This window comes from Gymnoscopelus microlampas, assembly GCF_963454915.1.
Source record: "Gymnoscopelus microlampas genome assembly, chromosome: 8".
NCBI lineage: Eukaryota > Metazoa > Chordata > Actinopteri > Myctophiformes > Myctophidae > Gymnoscopelus > Gymnoscopelus microlampas.
Genome location: NC_139945.1, coordinates 3,141,763 through 3,161,253, shown reverse-complemented (window position 1 = coordinate 3,161,253; position 19,491 = coordinate 3,141,763). Strand labels below are relative to the sequence as shown.

The window sequence follows — 19,491 nt, the reverse complement described above, 5'->3', positions numbered from 1 at the left end:
AATAACCCTCCTAGATGACAAATCCATTGAGAAACGGACCTTTGCTCTCCGCGGTCACGGAAGTGCCAAAAATGACCCTACTAGTAAGTGGATGGAAGATATGCTGGCACTAGATGTACCCTATTTTAACCCATTAAGACCTGGAACTGTGTCATTTTTTGATTTGAGCTAAAAAGCATTATTTTTACACTTTGGCTATTCAAAAATAGCAGATATACAAGCTCATGGCGCGGCACCGAGTGCCGCGCTATGAGCTTGTAGATCTGCTATTTTTGAAAAATCGTGAAAATGTGTGCAAATCCTTGAATATATATATTTTTTTTTAAAGCGAACATTTTTAACTCAAATCTTTGCTTCTGGGGGGTCCCTGGAACAAAATATTTTGACGGGGGTCCGCGGCCAAATACATATAATTTTGGGGGTCCTTGACATGAAAAAGATTGAGCACCGCTGATATAGAAACGTACGTTTTTCAGAATACTGTTGAGATTTCGGTGACATGTAGAATCGGCTTCAGGTCTCAATGGGTTAATAAACCTCTGGCACACAATTTGTTAAAAAATAAATAAATAAATACATAATTAATTAATTAACACATCGGGTGCCAGCATTTTTTCATAACAACTTACCGTGGGTGCCAGCATTCTCCCCATTGACTGCGCTTTGCTGTTTAAAGCTTCCGCGTGCGTTACAAGCAAATCCACGCCAAAAAAAGCATCGATTCATGTTGTGCCATGAGCCTGGCTACAGCCTGGAACCATAACATTCCCCTCACGGGTTACAACGGGGGGGGGGGGGATCGCGCATCGCGCATGACCGGTTTTCCCCACAGGAAACAGATTCGGAAATATAGGCGTTTCAAAGTAGGAAATAGACAGGAAGCGGATGGGGAAAATAAATGTGTTTCTGGTGAGCGATCTGGCACTTCCTTCGCAGGATTACAATGGGTTTTCCCAGAGCTGCTCTAGCCCCGCCCGCGCGGAGAAAAACGAAAAAAACAAAAAGACTAAACTCACGGTCCAGACCGTGTTCGGCACCGAAGCGCCACTATGTAAACACACGGTTCAGACCGTGTACGGCACCCGATGTGTTAATTAATTAATTAGGTAATTAATGAATTGTCCCTCCACCCTATCACCACCAGGTGGCCACCACCATCATCATCATCATCCTCCTCCTCCTCATCAGCCCACCGTACCGGCCAGAGTCCAGCATCTGGCCGAGTCCCTGCACCAGATCTCTGGTCAGCTGAACACGGTGCTGGGAGCTCTGGGATCTCTGGCCCACGGACAGACCTCCTCCTCCACCTCCCCTTACTCCTTCTCCTCCCCCTACACCTACACCTCCTCCTCCTCCCCCTTCCACCTGCCTCTGTCCCAGCCTGGCTACACCACCGGCTACACCCACGTTAGTATGCTTTTTCTTTTTTATTTGTATTATATAAAGTTAGGTTGAAAATGGGTGGAGTCGTCCTTTAACCGTTGTCAGGTCGGGAACGTGTCTGTGTAACCAGTTAAACCATTGTTTTCTCATTTAGAAAAATAGCAGATCTACAAGCTCATATCGCGGCAGCGAGTGCCCGGCTATGAGCTTGCAGATCTGCTATTTTTTGGAAAAATCTTGAGAATTTGTGCATATCTCTGAATATACATATTTATATATTATTATTATTTTAACTAAAATATTTGCTTCTGGGGGGTCCCTGGAAGAACATATTTTGAGATGGGGGTCCACGGCCAAATACATATCATTTTTGGGGTCCTTGACATGAAAAAGTTTGAGAACCACTGATATTATAGCAACATCCTTTTTTAAAAAATAAATAAATTAGGATTTAGAAGACATTTGTAGAATCCCCCAGAAACAAAGATTTGAGTTACAAATGTTTGCTTTAAAATATATATTCAAAGATTTGCCCAAATGTTGACGATTTAAGAAATAAAATAGCAGATCTACAAGCTCGTCGCGTGGCACTCGGTGCCACGCGACGAGCTTGTAGATCTGCTATTTTCTGAATAGTCAAAGACATCTAATAAATGGCTTAAGTGGGCCTTTTGGGGATACACTGTATATGCATGCTTCACTCTCCACACTGAAGCCTCTGGATGCAGTCTACCACAGTACCTTGTGTTTTATTACTGGTGATGATTATCTCACCCATCACTGTATTCTATATGATAAATTGGGTTGGCCATCTCTCGCAGTTCGTAGAGAGCAACATTGTATTTTATTTATTTATAAGGCCTTATGTGGTAAACTCCCTTTATACCTAACCTCACTTTTGGAACCAAAGGTTACTGGTCACTCAACACGTTCACAAACACACATTAGATATACCAGTCCACGTAAGAGCAGTGAACAAGGAAAAACTGCATTCATGTTTTATGCTCCACACAAATGGAACAAACTTCAAGACTCTCTGAAACTGGTGCGATTGGTCTCAATAGAGACATTCAGGGTGCTTCTTGAGGACACACTATGGTCTCAATAGAGACATTCAGGGTGCTTCTTGAGGACACACTACATAGTGACTGTACCTGTTTCATGTAACACTGTTTACTTTATTTGCATCTGATTGTAAATCTCTGTGTTGTTATCCATGTCCTCACTGTTTTGTCTGATTCACCGCCTTTTGCGATTATTTTAATGTGGTTTTATGCTTCTGCTTTTCTTTTTTGCTTTATTGTCAAAGTTGTGACATTGTAATGTGATTCAAATGTTTGTTATCAGGGCGTCCTTGAAAAAGAGAGCTTGCTCTCAATGGGTTTCCCTGAATAAAGGAAAAAGAAAGAAAGAACTACAATGTTTTTTTTTTCTTCCAATTCTAGTTTGAGTTTTATGTTTTTTTTAATTATAATAACCCTGATCCTCCACTGTCTCCATGGTTCAGAGCCAGGGTCCTGGGTCCTCGCTGCTGACACCCCAAGGAGGGCCCCTCTCCGGGCCCCTGTCCTGGGGCCTCCACAGAGACACGCCGGCCGCCCCCTTCTACTCCACCTCCATCAGCAGCCACGCACACGCCTCCTCCGAGGACCTCCTCAACAGCCGCTGGGCCCAGATCTTCCCCGGTAACGACAAACCCCTAAACCCCCCCCCCAACTGTTTGAGGCCTTTGAGCAAAGCAACTAGAAACCTGCGGCACAAACTAACTAATGCACACTTTTGGTGTTTAATCCGTTAACTCATTTTCTGCCAGACTTATTTCTGGCTGTGTTTGCCCACTGCCTGCGATTTAGTGTTTTTTATAACTTTAACATTTTCATTTTTGAGTGGTGCCAACCACTCCTATATCTGACTTTGTCTGTGTGTCCGGGTGTATGTATGTCCAACAAACAAACATTGATGACAACATCAATACGGGGCTCATCAAAGGCACCACTCTCTTCACACAGGGTGTGATTTTTGGGGCGGATAATTGAGTTTTGGACACTGACCAATCCTGCACCGTGATTGGCCAATAGTCAACGCAATCTACACCCCTAACCCTTCCATTGTTAATGCAAATCGATACTTTTGCAAGGTCAGCCAATCACATTACAGCTAGTGTCATCACCACTAACTGTAATGTGATTGGCTGACTTTGCAAATTCAGGACTGTGATTGGCTAGCGAAACACATGACACATGTGCAGCCCTATGAATAGCAGTCATTTAAAAGTCAATAAAAGTCATTTATCCTTTTTTTTAAGTGAGTCATGTTGTGATGACCACACACCGCCCACTTCACACTGGGTGTGATTTTTTCATTATGATCGCAAGTCCAATCGTTTCTAAACACCCCCCCGATACGTGCACGTCGCTCAGACAACAAACATCCCGATCGAGGCGGAGTCTCTGTCCACCAGCCCAGTGTAAAAACACCATGTTTCGCTATTTGAACGGAAAACTCACTTACTTTTTCCACCTCGCCACAGACCTCGCTAAATCCCTTATGATCGCGTGTTCAACTGTTTGTAGACACACAGGGTAGTTGTGTGAGTGGCCCAGAGATGAAATTTTCAATCGGCGACATTCCATTTTGCAGTAGTAGCAGTTTCTAAACAGCGTTTCTAAACAGCGTTTCTAAACAGCGTTCCACGGCGGAGAAAGACAAAGCCGAGATAATGGCGATTTAGTGCAAGGTTTAGAGCGGCGCCAGGCGGAAACGTCATTTCCGTATCCGGGTGTGCTACAATGAAATGTGTCACTGTGAGAGGTGAAGTCAATGTTTCATCAAAATTATTGGCAGAATTTGTAAATGGAAATAATTACGTTTTTTACGTTGGCAGGGAATGAGTTAAGACCGGGAGCAAACCTGTGTCATTTTTAGCGGCGCTAGCCGCTCTATACCTTTAGGTATAGAGCGGATCCTGCTCTATACCTGACTTTGTCCGTGTGCGTACGTCAACGTTCTGATTGGTCAGGTGCGTCAACAAAGTGATTGGTCAAGCTTCACGTGACACGTGGCTATAAACACATTATAAACACATATCGATGACAAAATGTATCAAAGGCGCCGCTACCTTCACACAGGGTGTGATTTTTTAGATTTCTTTGGCTATTCAAAAATAGCAGATCTACAAGCTCGTAGCGCGGCACCGAGTGCTACGCTATGAGCTTGTAGATCTGCTATTCTTTTGAAAAATCTTGAAAATGTGTGCAAACTTTGAATATGTATTTTTTTAAAGGGAACATTTGTAACTCAAATCTTTGCTTCTGGGGGTCCCTGGAACAACATATTTTGAGATGGGGGTCCGCGGCCAAATACATATCTAAAGAATTTATGTTGCAATATCAGTGTTTTTATGTTGCAATATCAGTGGTTTTTTTTGTTTCAAAGACTTGCACACATTTTCCATAAAAAAAAGCAGATTTACATGCTTGTAGATCTTAAAATGGCACAGATGCGTTCCCGGTCTAAATGGGTTAAAGCGCACTGACACGTTGGTAGAGGTTAGGGTTGTATAGTTTACATTGCCTTGATTTAACTCCTAATATTGGCTGAGAGGTCTTGTTCGGTTGCTTCGTTGATTAGAAATGGATCATCCAAAATATCTCAATATCAATATGTATCCTCATTGACTTTACATTGCACAGTGAAGCAGCTCTCCAAGTCACTCTTTTAGCCCATAAATGATTGCAAACAAAGCTGATTCCGCCAAATCCAAATAGGGCATTCTCTTTTTTTAAGAAAATGCTCAACTTCCGGTTGATTTTTGTAGTTTATTCGGTTTTTAATTTAAGGTGTGCATATGCTTTTTATTTTAAGATATGGATGTGCTTTTTAATTTAATATGTGGATATGCTTTTTAATTTAAGATGTGGGTTATGTGTGTGTTACTGTGTTCATGTTTGTTTGCAGTGTTAGTCTTTTTAGTGTTAGACTGAATCCTTTGCTGTATTTGTGTCTCTGTCCACCAGGGGCCACTATGGGACCAATAGCCTCCAGTACCACGAGAGGCAGCGCTGCTTACTCAACATACTCTCCTGCTAGGTAAATACAACAACATTATCCCTATAAAGTAATAATTAAGTACATTTACTCAACATACTCTCCTGCTAGGTAAATACAACAACATTATCCCTATAAAGTCATAATTAAGTACATTTACTCAACATACTCTCCTGCTAGGTAAATACAACAACATGATCCCTAATATAAAGTAATAATTAAGTACATTTACTCAACAAACTCTCCTGCTAGGTTAATACAACAACATTATCCCTATAAAGTAATAATTAACAAATTGGTTGCCCAAATTTCATAATAACAGATTACGTTCGGTGCCAGAAATCTCACCGTTGCGCTGCGCTGTGCTGTTTAAAGCTGTAGACTCCACGACGAGCAATCCATGAAAAACAATGCGTCTGTGTAGGGTGCGCGATTGTCCTGGCTAAAGCCTGGAACAACAACATGTCTCATGCGAGTCACCATTGCAGAGCGATCGCGCATCGAGAATGACTCGTTTTGCCCACTTTAAAAAGTCAAGGAGATGCAGAGGTTTTTTAGCAAGGAGATAGAATGGAAGCGGATGGGAGCCAGATTTTTTGGCACGGTGATCCGTCTGTCCCTTACTTCTTAGAGTGTTCATGGGTGATTCCAGATCTGCGCTAGCCCCCCCCCTTGTGGAAAACAAAAAGGTAAAAAATATATATATTTATGTTTTTTTTTGGCACTCCACGGGTGTATTTGCAAAAACGTAAGAGGTAGTCTACATAAAGATGGAAAGTTCTGAATTCGGATGCTTGTGGGCACCTTAACATGATACTGCCGGTGTTACAATCCTTTGCCTTTCCCCATGTTGTATTCTTTGAAAGAATGTTTAATTTGTAATGACGCTTGACGCGGTTTTGGCACTCAATGTGTTAAGTGCATTTACTCAACATATTACTCCTGCTTGGTAAATACAACATCATCAGCCCTAAAACAGTCTCACACACTTCATACAGGTTAACACTGTTTGAGTATAAAACTTTCGCATTTGCCTTCAATCCTCCTAACTGAACATGATGCTACAATATGATATACCGTTGTGGACAGGCAGAAACAACATACTGTATCTCCATATTTCAACTTATACAGTGGGTGACCATTGACTTTGTCGCTTTTCATAAGAGAATCACTTCACTCATTTGCCTCACCCGCTTTGCAGTAAATTTAAGTTCCAAATACTACCACAAGGTGCCGCTTTGGAGTCACTTTTTTTGTGACAGAGAGACAGACAGACAGACAGACAGACAGACAGACAGACAGACAGACAGACAGACAGACAGACAGATAGATGTCTTATATTATTATTAATAATAATAATAATAACTAGCAATAATTACGTGTGCTTAGAGCGTTTAAATTGGGTTTTCTGTTCAGCGTCGGGCAGTCAGGAACGCATCTCTGTCATTTTAGAAATGTTCAGACACACATTGGTTTCTGTCTGTCTGTCTGTCTGTCTGTCTGTCTGTCTGTCTGTCTGTCTGTCTGTCTGTCTGTCTGTCTGTCTGTCTGTCTGTCTGTCTGTCTGTCTCAAAAGTCCGTGGAGAGAGACAGACAGACAGACGTCTTATATGTTTGTTTTTTTCTCGCATCAATTTCTGTATAGTACGATATTACCTCTTTCCTCTGCAAATGTAATAGTGCAGTTAGTGTAGCGGTTAAAACTGAAGTCCGGTGATTTTACGACCCGGGTTCGAATCCCACGCTATGAACATGTTGACCTGTTATTTTTACTTTTACTTCTACTCCACTACATCTCAGAGGAAAATATTGTACTTTTACTCCACTACCATTATTTGAACGCTTTAGTTACTAGTTACTTTGCAGATATAAATCATTACATTATAAAACATACATTATTTGCCCTATTTCACATAGTCTATTTGAAAATGGCTGATCTACAAGCTCACAACGCATTGCGACGCATTGTGAGCTTGTAGATCAGCTATTTTCAAACATTTCAGTACTTTAAGTATATTTGCCAATACTTTTGTACTTTTACTTTGATTGAACTCAAGTAACATTTTGAGTTCATCCATGACCGTAACAGACGACCGTCATGTGATCCATGGCCAACAGCGAGGCGTTTGTTTTCATTCTTATAAGACCGCGTGGCTCATTTATATGCACGTGAAAGTAACTAAGCGGAAAGTAACTAAGTACATTTACTCCATGTCCACTTGTTGCTGACGGTGGTAGTGTAGGAGCAGCGCTGTAAAAGCCCCAAGCGTCATCGGTGCAGGAAAGATGCGTATTTGGTTGTACACACGGAGACGCAAGGGTGGCGTTTTCAGTCGGAATTCAAATCATGATGCAACACTTTGTGAGCTTGTAGATCGGCTATTTTCACTACTTTTATGGGACACTGTTACAACAAAGTAGAATTCATTTGTGAAGAAAGAAAAACCCATTAACAGTTGAAAATAGCCTACACCAGAGGTTTTCAACCAGTGGTCCGGGGACCACCAGTGGTCCTTGAGGGGGTTCCAGGGGGTCCCCAGCCAAATTAATAGTTAGCAACCAAATTGACCCTTATGAGCGTCTGTAACTCTTAATGTACAAATGGAACCAAATGGACCCTGACGGGTCCATTTGGTTCCATTTGTACACTCTCAGAGTTAAATGAACACTGATGATGATGATACAGTGTAGATTGGGACGCCCAAGAAATCTAAATGGTTGAGTCCCTGGCATATCTTTTCAAATGGGGGTCCCTGGGCTAATATGTGTCAATTTGGGGGTCCTGATGGGAATAAGGTTGAAAACCACTGGCCTACACCATTTCTGCCCATCTAACTTCATGTAGGCGCATTAAAAATATCAAAATTGGCCGCTCTGAATTTGTATCTGAACAAATACTTTGATAGAAGAGATAGGCCTACAGAGGTACTGTAGGGGGAGGGGGAACCTGATAGCAGAGTTCCTCACTTGGCTTATTTGGAATAGGCTGCATTTCATTAACATAACCGGTTTGGCAAGAGACTGGGCCAGTGTTGTAGGCTAGTGCTAATTTTGGAAGTGGGGGAGCGCGGTTCTTGAGCGGATTGGAGTTTTTTTGTTGTTACTTTATTTCGGTTTTAGGGTTAAGGTCTGATCCACCCGTCCCCCCCTCCCACGAAAGCCCCCCGACCCCCCGCACGCAACCACTCCGCTGCGCTGCGCCAGGCCGCGCTGCGCTAAAACGCACTGTCTGTGACTGTGGTGGCCAACTGAAAGCTATAATAACATAGTAGTATGTAGTAGTATGAAGGGTGCCATTATATTCAATGATATTCAATTGTTTTGTGGAAAACACATGGCTCATCATGCTTAATTAAAGAGAGACTCACTTGCCTTTTCTTAGTGCTTTTCATTGTTTGGACCGCAGAAATTGTAAACATTTAGCCAATATTCGATCATCATTAAATAACAGACAGTGAACTGGTTGGTGACAGCATGTCATGGATAGCACATTAATTCTTAAACAATATTGAGGAGGAAATAAGTATAAACGAGGAAATAAAATAAAACAAACCAAAAAGACGCCAATAACCCCTGTCTTATAAAAACTGCCAAAATGGGTCGGGGTTATCTGACATGACAGGCTGTGCCACTTTGGTTTTTGTGCTTTCTGCCGTGCGATGTGCTCGCAGCCAAGTCTTGACATAAGGCTCTGGATTCCAGGACCTGAGCGGAGGTCCATGAGCGGAGGTCCATGCTGTCTAATAAACATCAGAGCCGACACACGTTCTGTATGCAGTCGCGAACGGAGTGATGTTATTATGAGGTTCAATGTTCATAAAATGCTTCACAGATGATCCGATTATCTTTATTTTTAAATTGATGATGAAAGCCGCACACGCAAAATGGGGGTCCCCAATATGGTTATTTTGGGGGGTCATGGCCTGAAAAAAATTGAGAACCCCTACTTTGATGCATCTCTCTCTCTCTCTCTCTCTCTCTCTCTCTCTGAGAGACCTTGTCTTTGTACAGAGAGAGAGAGAGCGCATCTGGATAAAAAAAGAGACTTTGTCTTTGTATAGAGAGAGAGAGATAATTAACATAACCGGTTTAGCGATGAATAGACTGGACAAGGAGCACATGTCGTTGAAGAGTTTTTTGGTTTGCAGTTTACTTAAGTAAAAATAGCAATACTGCAATGTAGAAGTAGCCTACTCTGTTACGAGTACCTAAAGTATATATAGTAGACCTATATTATATTAATTTCTCTCTCTCTCTCTCTCTCTCTCTCTCTCTCTCTCCGCCAAAAATAGACTAAAATGTTAGAAAATAGAGTTGCATCGCGACTCTTTGTGAGCTTGTAGATCAGCTTTTTTTTGGCCTATTTAATAGCCACGCTGAAATTGCATCTGAACAAATAGCCTGCCTTGATAGCCCCCCCCCCCACTCAAAGAAAGAGAAAGAGTTTAAAAAATTGAGTGCACTCCAACAACACAGAGCCACAGGTCCCGACAACATCCCCGCTAAATTTCTAAAAGACTCAGCCGCCTCCATTGCCCCAATCATTACCCACATAATAAACCTCTCCATCATACAGGGACGGGTCCCTAACGACTTCAAAAAAGCAAGAGTGACCCCTCTGTACAAAAAAGGAAACCAATTAGACCCTGGCAACTACCGCCCTATTTCTATTCTTAGCTCCATCTCGAAAGTCATGGAAAAAATAGTCTATGAACAGGTTGATAAGTACCTTGCCGAAAAAAATCTAATTTACGAATTCCAATCTGGTTTCAGAACAAACCACTCCACTGACACATGCCTTCTCTATTTGAACGACTCTATCAAACAAGATGTCGACAAGGGCAAATATTGCGGCATGGTCATGCTGGACCTCCAGAAGGCTTTTGACACCGTTAATCACCCAATTATGATCAATAAGCTCAAAGCAATAGGCTTTGATGACACGTCGGTGAACTGGATGAGATCCTACCTGGAAGGGAGGGAGCAAGTGGTGGAAGTAAACGGCACCCAGTCCCCTCCCCTCCCAGTGACTTGTGGTGTTCCTCAAGGAAGCATACTAGGACCACTACTGTTCCTGATATATGTGAATGATATGTCCTCAGCTTGCGACTGCAAACTGTTCCTGTTCGCAGATGACTCGGCTCTGCTGGTCTCGGACAGGGACAGGCTGCAGGTTGAGAAAACTCTCAGCACTGAACTCAACAAGATCTGCATCTGGCTCTCCGACAACAAACTCTCATTACACCTGGGTAAAACTGAATCCATCCTCTTTGGGTCCAACCCTAACCTTAGAAAGGCTGAGAGTTTCACGATCAAAGTGGGTGAAAATGTTATCACAAGAAAGGAGGAAATTACCTACCTGGGTTCCATCTTGGAGGCAAACCTCTCAGGTGACAAAAACGCTGAAAAGACGATCAAAAAGGTCCACAAAATAACACGGAGGATGTGGAGGCTCGTTCGTAAAGTCAGTAAGAATACTCTGAAGATTCTTGTAGGGGCCCTCATACAAGGTCATTATGATTATGCATGCACTTCGTGGTATCACAACACCTCCAAGGCCCTAAAAACAAGGCTCCAAACATCCCAAAACAAACTTGTAAGGCTACTTCTTGGCCTCAATTACAAAGCCCATCTAACCCATGCCCATTTTGCTAGGCTTGGATGGCTTAGGGTTGAGGACAGAGTACAGCAACTTGCTATGGGCCTGGTCTTTAAGATACACCACAACATTGGGATCCCCCTGTATTTGTCAAAATACTTCCAAAATGTTAATCAAGTCCATGATCATAACACCAGAGGCAGCTCCACAAACCATGTTCAACCCAGATTTGGCACAACAAAGGGAATGAACTCTTTCTCATGCTATTCATCTAAAATGTGGAATGCCCTACCAAAAGGAGTAAAGGAGTGTAAAACCCTACTTACTTTCAAAAATGCCCTAAAGATACACCTTCAGGAGGCTGCAATTCAAAAATGGCCCCTGTCCAAGTCCTAACCTACCCCATGTCCTAACCTAACCTACCCCCCCCCCCCCTCTCTTTCTTTTTTGTACATATTTTTCACCCTTCATACTTCATACCAGTAACCTGTAAACTGATTGTATGACATTCTGTATAGTAGTGTGTATATCTGTCTGTCTCTTATATGTCAACATGATTTGTGTGCATGGGGATCTCATCTTAAACAAGCTACGTGCTTAACTGAGCTATCCAGTTTAGTAGACCTTGTATTGCGAATTTGTACTTCCATGTACTGTTATGTACTGCCATGTACTGTTCTCATGTCTTACTAAATAAAGTACATCAATCAATCAATCAAACACACGGCATAAGTGCACACACAGAAAGCACAGAACGTATGACCCCAGTATATATTAAATATATATATATATATATATATATATATATATATATATATATATATATATATATATATATATATATATATATATATATATATATAGTGCCACTGAACCACCACCACAGAAATACAATTTGTCAATTCAAATGAGCTATTGGCAAGAGAAAAAAATACGTTTATTTTCCCGTCTCGTTTTATCAATTAAGACGTTAAAATTAAACTAATGTTAAGCGCAGCATCATGCTATCTAACTTTATTTGCTTAATATTTTGCTTAATATAAATGTCACATCTTGTACTGTAAGCAACAGACAGGATCTTTCTCTGTCTTTCTAGGAAAAACAGTGCCTAAAAACCCCAAAACAAACAATTTTGCTATTCAAATGAGCTATTGGCATGATAAAACATACGTTTACATTTTCCAAAGCAAGTGCCAAAACATAATACAAAAGTGTAAAGTAATGTATGTACAGTTTGGAGAGGATATACAGTAACTAGTAACAAATATATTCTTGCTGTCTGCTGTGGGCTGTAGGCAGTAGACCGCTGCTGCCCCTAGTGGCACAGAGTGGAAATCATACATGCCCTGCATGAAACGCATGAGAAGAATGAAAAAAAACGACAAAGTCAATGGTCACCCACTGTATATGTTTTTTCCTAAATTAACGTGTGTGTGTGTGTGTGTGTGTGTGTGTGTGTGTGTGTGTGTGTGTGTGTGTGTGTGTGTGTGTGTGTGTGTGTGTGTGTGTGTGTGTGTGTGTGTGTGTGCGTTCCAGTGAGCGTGCACGTGTCCACAGGTCAGCGGAGGTGGACGGTCAGCGGCTGCAGGGTCTCATCGACACCAACAAGAAGTGGCTGGAGAAACGCAGGAAAGACAACAGCATGTATCCTTCCGGTCAATGGTGTAAAAGTAACTAAGTACATGTACTCCACTACATCTCAGAGGCAAATATTGTGCTTTTACTCCACTACAATTATTTGAAAACTTTTGTTACTACAGTAGTTACTTTGCAGATATAAATTACTACATTATAAAACATACACTCTAGCCCTATTTTATACATAGGCTATTTGAAAATAGCAGATCTACAAGCTCACAACGCGTCGCATCGCGACGCGTTGTGAGCTTGTAGATCGGCTATTTTCAAACATTTTAGTACTTTTTACTTTTGCTACTTTAAGGATATTTTGATGCCAATACTTTTGTACTTTTACTCAAGTAACATTTTGAACACAGGCCTTTTACTTGTAACAGAGTATTTTTATATTGTGGTATTGCTACATTTACTTAAGTAAAATATCTGAGTACTTCTTCTACCACTGCTTCTGGTACCGCTAGATAAGAACACCACAGACCTGAGCAGTGTGGTGTCGGAAGAAGAAATTGTCTCTTTGATTTTCTCCATAGAGAATTGTATTATCAGGTTTGATATTGTAACAATCCAATGTAAGTCTAGTTTATGTGTATGGCACATTTCAACAACAACAAGGCAATTCAACTTGTTTTACACTAGAAGTTCGGGCCGCTACGCGGCCCGAACGTCTAGCGTGACGCATCGTTCACTTTGCAGTGCCACCTTACAGGCACCTCACAGTGTGAGAGAGAGTTTTGTGCTCTCCTAAGTCCACGGCAGGCTTTGAAAGTACCCACTTCAGAAAGAGGTGACGTGCATCACCTCTCCAATGACCAAAACCCACTATGGAAGCCGTCGAACTGGTGCGATCTGACGGCATCCTAGAATTTATAGGTAGGATGTGATGTCATATACCGTCTCATCGTGATGTCAGATTACGTCACACTGGCGTGATGTCAGATTACGTCACACTGGCCACATACAACGTACGTACATACTGACAACCGACATGGCGCAGGATTCAAATTGTATATATATACTAGAAGTTCGGGCCGCTACGCGGCCCGAACGTCTAGCGTGACGCGTCGTTCACTTTGCAGTGCCACCTTACAGGCACCTCACAGTGTGAGAGAGAGTTTTGTGTTTTGTGTTTTGTGTGCTCTCCTAAATGGCTTTGAAAGTACCCACTTCAGAAAGAGGTGACGTGCATCACCTCTCCAATGACCAAAACCCACTATGGAAGCCGTCGAACTGGTGCGATCTGACGGCATCCTAGAATTTATAGGTAGGATGTGATGTCATGCGTGATGTCATGCTGTCGTGAGATTACGTCACACTGGCGTTGTGTCCATATTCGGGACGACCGTCTCATCGTGATGTCAGATTACGTCACACTGGCGTGATGTCAGATTACGTCACACTGGCCACATACAACGTTCGTACATACTGACAACCGACATGGCGCAGGATTCAAATTGTATATATAGATAGATGAAACCTCAAAGGTCCAGTGCAATGACATTTTTGGTCATTTTATTTTGAAGTTTTCATTTTGAAGCAGGAGCAGGCTGGTACAGTAGTCTCGCGTAGCCAGACAACTATTACACAATCTCTGAATGCTATATAGAGTCTGGAACTACAACTCCCAAAATCCGAGAGAGGAAACTTAGAACTGAAAAAGGCTGTATCTCGCTTCCTAAGCACTTTTTGTTTTCTGTGAAAAAAAACTCTGGCACTTTTCAGAATTAATTCTGGCAATCCTGGCACTCTTACACTTTACTTTTTAATTTCCATTTCTGCTAAGCAGCAAGCTATGTATACTTAGATGATTTGTATTTATATGGATAAATTTGCGCGACTGTAAAGACGAAACGGAAATGGAGACGAGGCTCCACATCCGGTTTATATTCTAATCATGATCAGAGCTTCCGAGTCCCAGACTGTATGACCGGAAACATTTGAAAATTGTGGGAGGAAACAGTCTGGTAACGCGAGACTAGCAGGCTGGCCAAGGGAGAGAAAGACACTAAATATATATATAAAGCCACTGTGCAGAATGTTTGTTACCAAGTTGCTTGTTTCTAACCTAAAATGTTTTCAGACTCATATTTTAGTGTGCTGAAATACATCGTCTGATGACGTTCAAAACGAAGTGGTTCTGTAATTAAAATCAACTGCGTGTTCGGAGGAACGTGCAGTTATGCGAATCACACAGGTGAAAGAAATCAAGATTCATTTATATTCATGAAACTTTCATGAATATAAATTAATCTTGATTTCTATGTCATCTTGCTGGGTGATGACATAGATAGTGTATCTATTGTCATCACACAGCACGTTTTCCTTCACAGGAAGTAATTAAGATTGGCTTTTTAGGGACTTTTGATATAAGAAATATGTGTATCTATTAACACATTGGCTGCCAGAATTATTTATTTATTTTCTACAGTAGACTGCCAGACTTTTTCAATGAAAAAATAAAAGTACTCAGGAGCCGAGATACAGAATTTTTAAGTTTTAAGTTAACAAGGAAGTGGATGGGAGTCTAAATCTTCGAAAAATCATATCTCCCTGGTCTTTGGGTCAAATCTAAAAAATACATATATATTTTTTTATTTTTTTTAAAAGAACGCAGATCTGCGTTCTTTGACCCTGAATCCCACCTTTCATACTCGCCTTCAATCACCCTAGCCGAACACGATGCTACAATATGATATAGAGGTGTGTGTGTGTGTGTGTGTGTGTGTGTGCGTGTGTGCGTGTGTGCGTGCGTGCGTGCGCAAGTGAACATATACGCACGCACAGGTCTGTGGTGCGGTGGTACAGCTGAGGCTTGTCGATATGTGGCAAGAACACGACAATGTCTATACATATGTTTTTTTCGTCCTCCCAGACATATCGGGAAGGTTTGTCCGTTATTGGGTTGCTCCGGCGAGCCCGATAATCTTAATGAAATCCTGTGACGATGCGCCCTTATTTTGAAATGTCATAGTGTGTGCACTGTGCAGCGTGTTTTAGCCTCGGTCCCAGCCTCACTCATCTGCAAAGAGAAGAGCCTGGTCACGACCTAAAGCAGCGAGTGTCTAGGAAGTCCTGAGTGGGCAGGATTTCCGTCGTACGCGTTTCCCCCGGAAACAATATTTTTTTTACCAATCACAACACTCGTTTCATTAACGGAGAATGTTTTGTAAGAATGATTTGTAAAGCATCAACGTCATTTCCTTAGGCGGTACTTCCGCCAAATTCAACCATTTCCGGTTGTGACTTCCTAGACAACCAACATCCCAGGTCTTGCCCGTACAAAGTTTCACGGAAATCGGAGGCTGCGTTTATGTTTATTTACCAATGGACAGAATTCCTCCGCCCCCACAGTTAAAAATCACTAAAATCACTTTAACACTCATCTCTTAATTATTATCATTACAAACTAATAAAATAACCCTTGTTGTAAAAAAACAAAGTTGTTCTTTGCTGTTCTGTAGTGTAAGCCCAGCTTTACAACGAGAATCACTGGTTCAAAGCAGTGTTGCGATTAAAACTATGACGAAAAATGTTGACTAAATTCTTTCGCTGACGAAAACTGAATAAAAACTTAATTAAAACTACATTAAAAACTAAGCTATGATGACTAAAACTAAAACTAAATATACTGACAATTTCGTCAACAAATAAAAACTAGACTAAAATGTTAGTGAGGGATCTAGTGGAGAAGAGATCCAGTAGAACTAAAAGACAAGTCATTTTATGTTTGGTTGCGCTCTGAAAATAGCAGATCTACAAGCTCACAACGCGTCACAGCGTGAGCTTGTAGATCTGCTATTTTCAGCATGCAACCAAGTGTAAAATCAGCCATTTGCGGCACCATCAAGGCACCGCCAACATACATTTTAGTCAACTGTAGATTTAGTCGACTATAATCTTATGATATTTAGTCGACTAAAACTAGACAAAAACTAAAACATTTCAGATGACTAAAATATGACTAAAACTAAATGGAATTTTATTCAAAAGAATATGACTAAAAACTAAATCAAAATTTGCTGTCAAAAACAACACTGGTTCAAAGAGTACAGGTGTATTTGAGTGTGTTGTACAGCATGTGTACGTATACAGTAATTATCCTCAACCTCACCGCTCAGACCTCTGTTAACTCGCTACCGGAGTCCTGGACTCGTCCAACTGGGCCTGGACGACAACAACCACATCAAGGTCTATCATTACTGAACCAACTGGGCCTGGTCCAACTGGGCCTGGACAACAACAAGCACATCAAAATATGTCATTACTGAACCAACTGGGCCTGGTCCAACTGGGCCTGGACAACAACAAGCACATCAAAATATGTCATTACTGAACCAACTGGGCCTGGTCCAACTGGGCCTGTATTATAGGGTTGGGAACCGGAACCGGATCCAACTCTGCCAGAGCTGCTATGTGGAATCTTCCCTGTCTGCTGTACAACAATAATACCGCTGGTCCTCAAACTTCTTTTAACCCTTTAAGACCGAGAACGCTAGCCTGGGACCAGACGAATCTGAGAGGGGAAAAAAAAATTGCACTCTGCGATTTGGGTCTGGCACCGCTCCATAGAGAATCCATTTCCTGCTCCAGAAGACGTGGGTGACCAATCAGCGCCCAGTATTCGAATATGGGAGACTGTAGTTGGTAGTTGGTTGTAGGTCTAACCAATTGCGTCGAGGGCTATTGTTTTGATCCCGCCCCTTGGGGGGAAAAAAACGTCCTCGGCTACGCCAGGCTACGTGAACGCATATGTGTCATTTTAAGATTTCTTTGGCTAGTCCCGCGCTATGAGCTTGTAGATCTGTAATTATTTTTTTTTATCGTGAAAATGTTTGAATATATAGTTTTTTTAAAGCAAACATTTTTAACTGTTACAGCTTCTGGGGGGGGGGGGTCCCTGGAACAAAACATTTTGAGATGCGGATCCGCGGCTAAATATATATCATTTTGGGTGATCCTTGACATGAAAAAGTTTGAGAACCACTGATTATAGAAACATACGTACAAAAAAACTGTTAGGATTTAGAAGACATTTGTAGAATCCACCCAGAAGCAAAGAGTTGAGTTAAAAATGTTTGCTTCAGAAATATATATATATATGTATATATAAAGATTTGCACAAATGTTCACGTTTTTTTTTCAAAAATAGCAGATCTACAAGCTGCGAGCTTGTAGATCTGCTATTTTTGAATAGCCCAAAGACATCTTAAAATGACACAGATGCGTTCCCGGTCTTAATGGGTTCATTTTAAGGACCACCATAGCTCTTGAGAGTGTACAAATGGAACCGGGTCCATTTGGTTCCATGTGTACACGCTCTAGACCCACTTTGAGAAGCGTTGACCTTTTGTCCAGAGGTTAGTTTGTTTTTTAAGGCAGGTGATTTTTAGCCTGGTAAACCCTCCCTCCGGAAATCTCATTTGTAATTTATTTCAGGAGTGAGTCTGGCCTGATCGCCCATTCTGAAATTTTGGCTGTGGCTGGAGTTGGGCGGGAGTAATACCGTTGACTGACAACCCCTTCAGCTAATCAGCAGTGTTCCCCTTCAGCCAGTGCATTTTTACCACTTCCAGACTAATGTGACGCAACAGGACTTTTGAGACGGCCATGCCCAAAATAGGTTGCTTATTCGTTCGTTTTTGGTCGGCTGCACTCCGTTCCATTCGGGCTCACTCGAACTCGCCACCTGATTGGCCAACTTTCGCTATCAATCACAGAACGATGAGCGACGACGCTGATAGGCTCGTCCATTTGGTGAACGGGCTAGAAACGCCCAGACAAGCCTTCAGGCCAGACTCCTTCCTGAAATCAAATGGAAATGAGATTTTCCGGAGGGTGGGGCTTTACCAGGCTAGGTGATTTTTGTCCTCAGACTTCGTGGCTTCTTGGTCGACTTTACATTGTAAAAATGATTTAGAATAAGTATTTTTATTTTTTTAATTAAAACATTTTTTTAACTTTAAAGTTAGTTTATTTTTGCCATTTTCGTGTTTTAGAACCCAACCTGAACAGAGTTCTATGATGGTTGTTTTATTGTGGATTTATTATTATTGTTAAAGGAGCACTTCACACATTTTCAACCTTATCTTCGTATAATTGGTCCTCACTAATGATCATTGTAACACGGCACCATTTCTGTTCTACTCTCTACTCTTTGTCTCAGAGGAGGGCTGTGGACAGTTCACAAACCCTGCCTACCAGTGACATCATCGGTAGGCAGGTTTGCGGTCATTTCCGAACAGATTTCAAATATTTGTATTTTATTTTTGCATGAAGGCAGGAACAGTGGCTTCTATGTCAGCATGCTAACTTTACAGGGAGAGAGAAGCTGTAGTTTCTATTCGCTTGGAATTCCCCATCGATGATGTCACTGGTAGGCAGGGTATCTGAACTGTCCACAGCCCTCATCTGAGACACAGACGAAGTAGACAAAAAAAGATAGTTGAAAATGGGTGAAGTGCTCCTTTAAGCAGTGGAGAACAGTAACTAAGTACATTTACTTGAGTATTGTGTTTAAGTAGATCTTTTTAGTATCTGTACTTTACTTGAGTATTTATTGTTTTAGTTTTTTTAGTTTTTTACGTAAGACTTCCACTCCACTACATTTAAAAGACAAATGTTGTACATTTGTAGTAAGGAACCCCCAGGACCCCAAACCAGACTTACACACATATATATATATATATATATATATATTGTGAATGATCCACTTTGCATTTAAAAGTGAAAATAGCAGATCTACAAGCTGGTAGATCTGTTATATGTACAAATGTTGTTGTTTTGGTTTTTTAATCCCAATTTACCGGTCACGGACACATTTGTATGGG

The 19,491-nt window shown here is 41.5% G+C and overlaps 2 protein-coding genes across 2 annotated transcripts in view; both read left to right on the top strand.

Moving 5' to 3' along the window:
* cep164 (centrosomal protein 164) overlaps window positions 1–17,723 on the top strand; it is a 79,006-nt gene extending 61,283 nt beyond the window's left edge. The window contains exons 25-29 of the mRNA XM_084065215.1: window positions 1,145–1,407; window positions 2,891–3,068; window positions 5,400–5,472; window positions 12,566–12,673; window positions 16,783–17,723. Of these exons, the coding sequence (XP_083921341.1) occupies window positions 1,145–1,407; window positions 2,891–3,068; window positions 5,400–5,472; window positions 12,566–12,673; window positions 16,783–16,867 (707 nt within the window). The 3' untranslated portion in view covers window positions 16,868–17,723. The remainder of the gene's footprint in view (window positions 1–1,144; window positions 1,408–2,890; window positions 3,069–5,399; window positions 5,473–12,565; window positions 12,674–16,782) is intronic.
* sidt2 (SID1 transmembrane family, member 2) overlaps window positions 5,882–19,491 on the top strand; it is a 101,144-nt gene continuing 87,534 nt past the window's right edge. The window contains exon 1 of the mRNA XM_084065179.1: window positions 5,882–5,894. The gene's annotated coding sequence lies outside the window, so the exon portion shown is untranslated. The remainder of the gene's footprint in view (window positions 5,895–19,491) is intronic.